Here is an 8,224-nt window from a genome sequence, read left to right as displayed (position 1 = left end):
GTTGGTCAGAGGGGGTGGCAGCCCACCACGTGGGCCTTGGTACGGCGCTTTGACCCACCCATGGGGACGAGGTGGCACAGGTGAGTTCCTGACAGTGATGCAGGTTCCTGGCTGCAGGATCAGTAACCAAGGTTCTCTGCACCCTGGTCAGCACAGGCAGCTTATCTAAAACACTTTATGAGGCTATGCAAAGAGCTGAGGTTTCCATCCGTCTCCGCAGTAAATGGTCTTGCAGTTATTCTGTATCAGGAGCTGGGGACACCGTTTCTAAAGAAGAGTTCATCCAAAGGGTATCTGCTTCCCATTATCGCCAGGCCCGAGGCCACCGTGATGAAGATGAAGAGATGGTGCTCTCTCCAAGGGCCCTGCAGCCTGGCCTGGGAGCGGCAGATAAACAGTGGGCCCAGAGTCACCAGGAGGAAGGGGGCAGGTGCAGAGGCTGCGGCCACTGTCTCGGGGACAGCGGGAAGGCTTCTGGGTGAAGGCGCCAGAGCCCACAGTCTAAGCCCAGCTGGGCTGCCCCTTCCACCAGTGCTCAGGACCACACAGCCCCGCCCCGAGACTCCTAAGGGACAAGGTGGGACCATCCCGGCAGAGAGGACCAGTAACAACAGGGAAGGAAGTAACCAAGTAACCTGCTCGAGAGTTGAAAGGGTTCCTACACAAATGAGAGAAGCCATTCCCTGTGACGATGGCTTGACAAGAAAGACACAGTTCGTGTTTCTTAGCCTGGGGGTTGGGGGCCTGGGGGCTTAGGAAGGTCTGAGTCCTGAGGGGAGAGACCAATCTCATCAACCTAATATATTATTTCTTTCCCAAGGGGAGAGAAGAAGCTGGAAGGGTACATTTCCCAGTTAAAACTCCCAACTGAAAGACACGGGGACAGGAAGACGCTGGGTAAGGCAGTGTTTCTTATATTTCTGATTAAAAGGTTTCCTGCTGTTTGGAGCTCTCGGTGGTATTAAGTCCTTGAGTCCTCGGACCCCGTGACAGAAGACACTGAAGCTGACCCCGTCTGGAAGCGGCTGAGCTGACATTTCCATGCAAGCTGCGGGGTTCCAGCCTGAGCTCTGCACCTCCGGCCAGTGACCGACCGGTCCTACACGGGGAGCTTCTAGAATCCTAGAGGCCTGGCAGCCACACTGCGCCCCCAAGGGTGGCCCTGCCTGTGGAGAGCTCCACTGTGGGCGAGACTGGAAGGTCCAGTTAGCCCAGCCACCTCAGGCAGTTCCTTGGGCAGGTGACCACCCACGTAGGTAATCACCAAAGTGGCATTAAACACACGTCAGATGCTTCGCACAGGGCCAGCACATACACAGCTTCCATGGATGACAGCTTGAAGAGTGAAGCGTTGAAAGTACAGCAGCAGCAGCTGTAAGACCAGCAGACATACCACTAGCCTGGGTAACCCCAGCCCCGCCCTCAGGCCCTGATCTGGGCCTTGCCTGCACTCCGGCTGGCACTTCCGCATCCCAGAAGCAGAAGCCAAGCTTGTCAGGCCACTGTCCCTTAGTCCCTGCACATCACTGCTGCCCAGCCCTCTGGGGTGCCTGTCCCTTCCTAACCAGCCTTCCGGGCCTGAGCCCCTCCCTGGCCTGTGGAGCCCACTGGCCTTGGCACTCGCCCTGTTCTCCTGACGTCTAGGTGTTTATGCCTGAGACAGGTCGGGCCGGCGGGTTCCTGTCCCTTGGAGCCTCGCCCAGGCTGTTTTCTTTGGGGAGACACGTGTGATGGGTATGTTGTTAGCACAGCACTAAGTGCACTCAGGCGCTTGGTTACATTGTTTCTAATGCCCGTAAGTGATCCAAGTGCCTCCTGGAAAGGGTTCCTTTTAACCTGTCCAACTTGCTTTTCAGTTCTGGGCCCATGTATGTGCATGGCTCAGGAGGCTGCTTCTACCTCTCTATTTGATCACCTGAAAGATAGCAGCAGGCAGGAGAGGCCACAGAAAAGTCCACGGAGGGAAAGGCTAGGAAAAAACCACTGACTGCTATGGTGTGATGGGTTTTCAAAAGACAGGCAAATGCCCACAGTGAACGTGACTCGTCCTCAAGGGCAGGGAGCACTGGGGGTGGGGCAGTGCAGAAACTCTGGAAGGACTCAGACATACTCACCTCCTCATGGGAGCACCCTCCTGGAGAGGCAGGGCGTGAGGCCACATCCCCCGGGCGTGGCAGCCGTTCTCTGGCCCCCACCTTCCTGGGTTGTTTAAATAGGAAGTTACCCCTTCACTGGCCTGTGCTGTGTTGCCACCTCCTTAGACAACCGCCACCAACTGGAGCTATGGAGCCCACCCTCAGTGTGTCTGGCCAACGTGTAACGTCATTCCTTACCCAAGTCGTCAGGTAGTGAAGGTGAAAACCTAAGAACAGAGCTCACACCTCAGAATCACACCCTTCCTCCACTGCAAAGATAAGCTAAGGCTTTTTCTCTTTTTTATTTCATTCATAATTAAGGGTCAACTACTATGTATATCTCAAAATCATACTGAATATTTAAGGTATACTATTACAAGAGTCATACAGTAAATAAATAGGCAGGAACCAACACACTGGAATGACACGCCTGTATTATACATCAAAATCAACGGCAAATATGTCTCCTGTTATTCTCCAACGTACCAGATGACTTAAAAGCTGAAAAGCTTTGCTTAGAAAAACTATGTACAGGTTAAGCTCAGACCCTGAAAAACCAGATAAAAATTGGCAAAATAAAACAAATGAGAAAAACTGGTTCAACTTCTCAAATATACTACATTATGTCACATACACCAAGCCATTTAAGGAAATAAAGCACTGAACTGTACTTAGTGCACATATTGATTCCACGTATGTTCGTGGCTCCTTCACTACAGGTTGACTTCAGTCTGTCTGGATGCAGTGTGTTTGAAGCGGTGCTGACTGAAGGTAAAGAAAACAAATGTTCCCAGCAGTTTTTGCACGAACATGGACTACACCGTTTAATGCAGACCCAAGGCCAGACATTCTTAGGGCTAGCTTTTGCTTCCATTACAGATTCTCTTCATGTCAGATCATAAAAATACAATACAATGTGATGAGCCTCATTTAAAGATTACATGCGGCAGCCCACATTAACACAGACGGCTCCCGATGAGGGACAAGAAAAGCTAAATCCAGTGTCACTAGGGCTCATTTCAGGAGATTAAGCAGCTACAAGGAGCTGGAACAGACTGAACACAGGAAACGTCTTGTCTTACCAGGCAGTCAAGGTTGATTTGATGGTTTTGATGTCAGAATAACCCAAGTGAGCAATCCAAAATGACCATGGCCAAGTTCAGTATCCCGTATGCACACACACTGCTCAAAGCTCTGGAACATGTGTGAAATGAACACAGCCTTAGAACTGTTTTCAAAGAACAATGGATACTTTGAAAGGAAATGCTGAGGGTTAACTTTCAGACCTGAAATTCACAATGAAGCACAGCCACCACAGGCATCTGAGCTGAATGGAGTAAAGCCTGGACTTCCGGTGCTGTAACCAGACACCACCTGCATTTAGTCTTTGATTTTCAGAGGACCCTAAAGTTATGATACAGAATAGCAATCCTGAAATAAAACTTATGCTGACCGACCCCTCAGTTGCCAGGAGCTGGGTGTGTATTGGGAGGGACGCACTGCCCTTCGACCCTACTATTCAATGTACGTTTCTAGTAGGGAGGCCGTATCACAGGCTTTTCATTACTGGGCAATACTGACACAAAGGGAAGTTTGTCTAGGGTTACACTTTTACCATCTTTTGCATATTTAGGGCTATTTCTTTATCTATCTTATTTCTAGCTGTTTACATAAAGTTACCAAATGAGTATCTCAGAAAGATGGCAAAGGATTACTATAGAGTTCAAGAGATGTACTGGACCAGGATTACTTGTGAAAGGTGACTACAGAAAGAACAGTCTGGTAATTGTAATGCTGGGACCAACTCGTTATCAAGGCACTTCACAACTCTAATTTTTGTTCACATTAAAAGGCAACCGTAAAATTGGGTCCTCAGAAAGTATACAGAAACATGGATACCCTTTCGCAGAAAAAACCCCGTGCCCTGACAGACCCTGCTGGCTCTGGCACTAGGGAAACACCAGGGGCTAGTGATGTGAGCTGGGGAAACACGGCTGGTGCTCACAGCAGCTTTTACTGCTTGGTCCCATTGTGCCAAGTTCAAGATGCCAGTAGCCGACGGCTGCCTTCCTCAGACAAGCTGTAAAGATTGGGTCCCGCGGGGAGGGCTGACCGTTCCTGTTCCCGTGCGCTGTCCCGTGGCACCGAGTATGTTTAACACGTCTGCCCATTGTGCGGCCCCGCCAGGCTCGTCCGCCTTTCACTCAGACTCGTCTGCTTGGTTTTATATCTCCTGACATTGACAACTGCGCTCCAGTTCCCATGATCCCCCCCCAGGTCTGGGTGTTTCCCTTTTTTTTTCCTAAAGGTCCATTAACTTCATTTAATGCGCCCATCCTTCCTAAGCAAAACTGCAAGTTGAGATTTTACAAAACAACCTGGAGGCATTAGCTGGTGTTTTATCCCTTTTTCAATACAGTCTCGAAGATTTCTTTGCTATCAATTGTCATAATTTTCTTATGTCACAAAAGTTAAGATTCCTCTCTCTCAATGCAGAGTATGGGGGGGAATACATTGTTTTTCAAACAAAAAGTTTATGAAAGAACAGACCATCCAAAAAAAGAAAACCCAAGCCCACCTGTAAATGGGGTGGGACCAATCAGGCTTTAAAAATGATAAAGTCCTCCTGCTTTATTTAGCATACTAAAACAGTGTACTGCTTCTGCGCTTGGGCTCTCCTCCTACTTAACCAAAAATGTTCCCTTCTCATAATTGTTCTAGGATTATGCAAGGCTGTCTAGTGCTAGATTCTGAAATATCTGCATTTTAATGCTTGTACAACCCAGTTAAAAATTACAAAAGCTGCCCGTATTCCATTTTGATTTTTAAAAAACCACACAACATACAGATAACGATCCAATGGAAAAGTTAATGTGCTGTAATGATATTTGTTTTGCGATATCAAAAGCAGCAGAGATACTGAATATAATTTGCTTAAATCATAAATACTGAGATTGAAATATGCACGTGTAAATCACAGGGAGGCTCAGAGAACGGAAAGCTCTGCAAACACATGGACGTCTGTGTAAAGTGCGGAACAGCAAGCGCGGCGGGCGCCCCGGGCGCCCCTTGGCCTCAGTACTCCCACTCGTCGGACTTGAGGTCCAGGTAGCTGAGGATGTTCTGCGCCAGTCGCACCGCCTGCCTCCTGGCCGCCTTGCACTTCTCCTCCCCCTGCGGGTCCACTGCGTCCAGGGCCAGCAGCTGCTTGGTGAGCAGCTCTTCCAGCCGGATGTAGTTCTTATCAGCTCGGTTTCCGTCAAATGAGAGAACTTCCTCCTGGATCTCGGACAAGTGTCCGAGGACGGTCCAGACGGCTTTGTGTGACGGGTGCTCCTCACACACGATCAGCTTTCTTTTCTCCAGGGCTTCCTTCAAGTCAATGTAAGTGATGAGGGTCTGCACTTCAATCACGGCTCTCCTCCGGGCTTCCCGGATGCAGGGGTTCTTTTCAAGACTCACCTCATCCAGCTGTCCAATCAAACCCTGCAATTCTGTTTTGGCGCTCAGGTACAGTTCAGAAGGATTCTGGGCTTGAAGGAGTTCGGTTTTTATTTCTCTCATTCTCTGGAGGACCTTTTCTATTTTTAAAATGGAATGATTCTGTCCTAGGTCAAACGCGTGGGTCCTGTCAGCTTCCTCTTCTAAATCCAAATACTTCAGTAATTTGTTGATGTCTTCCACAACCTCCCTTCGGTAATTCCGGATCTCGGGATGCCCGCACACGTCTAGTGCGTCCAGGTCGGCGGTCAGCCCCGAGAGCACACACGATAAGTGCCTGCACGTCTCATTGCTGGTCACGCCCATGAGCAATGTGATGAGGGTGCCCCTGGCCTTGTTCACCTCACACATCACGGAGTTGATCTTGGCTACGGAAGGATGCACGTCCTCGGACAGCGGCAGGGATGGCTGCCTTTTCATGCAGTCCTCGACAATCTCTTGCACGGCACAGATTTTGGTTAAAGTGTGATACCGTGCTTTCCGCAGGGAGATCTTGCCTCCCGTTTTCACGTGCGTCAGCCTCAGAATGATATCCTGGATGCCTTCTTCGCACTCAACAGGCACGCAGTTGCCGCCACTGTAAAACGGCACGATCTTCTCCTTCACCAGCGACTGGGCTTCTGTGAAAATGCTCTGGATCTCCAGCCGGTGCGGGTGGTTGGCATTCTGTTCCAGCTCCTTGAGCAGACGCTCGGTCTCCTGCGCGGCCCTCTTCCTGGCCTGCTGAACATCTCCTTTTCCTTCCGTATCTACAGAGTCGATCTCAAAGAGCTGTTTCGTCAGCATCCTCTCCAGGTTCTTGTAATTCTTGTCATCTGACAGACCACTGAAGCCAATGACTTGCTGTTCTATACTTTTCACTTCCTTCTGGATTTCCTGAAGCCTGCGGATGGAAGGATGTTGGTTTCCCATATCCATACTTTGGTTGTGTTCCGTTTCACAAGCACTAAGAGAGGACAAGAATGGTAACATTACACCACAGTCTGCAGGATGGTAACTGTATATTAATTTATTCTCAAATTCTCATTTTGAAAAGATATATTCAAGAAGAAGGGCTTGTCATTACTGTAGTCCACTGAAGTCATACTTGAGTACAGAAAGAAGTGACTAATCAACTCCTGCTCCTGAAAATAACCTAAACACCACAGTGATTAAGAACAGATGGGGGTGATTGCAGTGTCCAGTGAGTGGAAGCTATGGGCCCGGGAATGTCAAGTTTCTTCAACTGTAAAAGGGAGCAGGTGTACCTTCATACGCATGGCACGAAGTTGGAAAGGGCGTAAGTATCTTAGTTCTTAACACCAAAAACTGGTTTTCTGGCACCAGCAGGGCCCCCCTATGTAACTACGTAAGCCAGCAGCTCTTCTAGCCTCCAAAGATTAGCCCTACTATCTGAGCATCCCACCTTGCCCAAGAGCTCCTCTTCACCGACCCTAAGTGAAACAGACACCACCTGGGGTTCTCAAGACACCCCAGAAGTCCTCACGTCTACATTTCTCTCCAGCCTTTATGCACCTGTACAAATCTACCTTGTTTCTCTGCCCACCTTTTTAGTACCTCACAAGTCTTCCCTGAAGAGGCATAAAATTCCACAGGGAAGGCAAGGGGCCTGGGGTGATGCTAACAGCTTGGGCTTTGGAGGCCTAGTACCCCCCAGACCCTATTATGCTCCCCACCCCTGCCAAATACACCCCACAAAATGTGACAAGTATGAATAACTCATTCACTAGTTTCCCATTAGGAGTCCAGAATGGCTTAATGCATTTTTTTTCATAGTCTTGGATTTCTATGAAACAGATGGAAATCAACCCTTTGTGGGTGTCCGAGCCAGGAACACGCCTCCAGAGGCAACGAACGGCAGGCTGCCTCACGTTCTCCCTCCCCGGCTCGCCTTTCCCTCCCATCACTTTACCCAGAAGAGGTCTAAGCTGATTTGGTCGTGGCTTCCCGTAGGTGAGGTGGCCAGGTGGAAGATCAGCCCTTTACGGGGTGCGGTACCGGAGCTGGGCCCCAAGCTGCATCTCTCTCACCCCTCCCGGCTAGGTCTGAACAGGGCAGCCGGTGAAGGGGCCGACGGTGGCGGCGGCAGCTACTGGCCACAGCGGCCGCTCCGGGCGTCTCTCCCGGCCCCCCAACGCGCCCGCCGGCCCTGACCTCACAATGGTCCGCGGGGGGAGGGGGTGGCCGCGCTCGGCCGGGCCGGGGTCGCCGGAGGGAGGAAGGGGAACCCAGGATGAGGGAGGGGAGGCCGGCCCCCCCCGGAGGCCCGGCCCCGTCCGGCCCGCGTCGGATCCGGGGGCCGGAGCAGCGCCGGGTCCCGCGCGGCCAGAGCGGGACGGGGCGCCGGGCCAGGGGTCCGCGCCGACGGCGGAGGCCGTACCGCCCCGCGGAGGGAGGAGGCCCGCGCAGCCGCCGCGCCGCGCTCACCTGTGCCGCCCGCGCCATCGCGCGCCCGCCGCCGACGCCGCGCGACTCCGCGGCTCCCGATGTCACCGGCCCCGCAGCCCCGCCCCGGGCCGAACGGCCGCCGCCCTGGAAAAATGTCCTAGGTGTCCGCGCCGCACCGCGACCTGCGTCCAGCCCGCCGC

The 8,224-nt window shown here is 51.6% G+C and overlaps 1 protein-coding gene across 2 annotated transcripts; it reads right to left on the bottom strand.

The window, feature by feature from the left end:
• Positions 1–2,429: 2,429 nt before the first annotated feature.
• On the bottom strand, positions 2,430–8,188 carry BAG5 (BAG cochaperone 5). Of its 2 annotated transcripts, none has more exons than XM_033107397.1 (2): positions 8,064–8,188; positions 2,430–6,582 (listed from the first exon to the last, which is right to left on the bottom strand). In XM_033107397.1, exon 2 carries the CDS (start codon positions 6,552–6,554, stop codon positions 5,211–5,213), a length of 1,344 nt encoding a protein of 447 aa, XP_032963288.1. In that variant the 5' UTR covers positions 6,555–6,582; positions 8,064–8,188; the 3' UTR covers positions 2,430–5,210. The 2 variants fall into 2 exon arrangements, with proteins under 2 accessions (XP_032963288.1, XP_032963289.1); XM_033107398.1 differs by lacking the exon at positions 8,064–8,188 and adding an exon at positions 7,549–7,850.
• Positions 8,189–8,224: the final 36 nt, after the last annotated feature.

Source organism: Rhinolophus ferrumequinum, chromosome 6 (genome assembly GCF_004115265.2).
Source record: "Rhinolophus ferrumequinum isolate MPI-CBG mRhiFer1 chromosome 6, mRhiFer1_v1.p, whole genome shotgun sequence".
Taxonomy (NCBI): Eukaryota; Metazoa; Chordata; class Mammalia; order Chiroptera; family Rhinolophidae; genus Rhinolophus; species Rhinolophus ferrumequinum.
The sequence above is the reverse complement of the archived record's forward strand: the minus strand, read 5'-3'. Positions and strand labels throughout refer to the sequence as shown.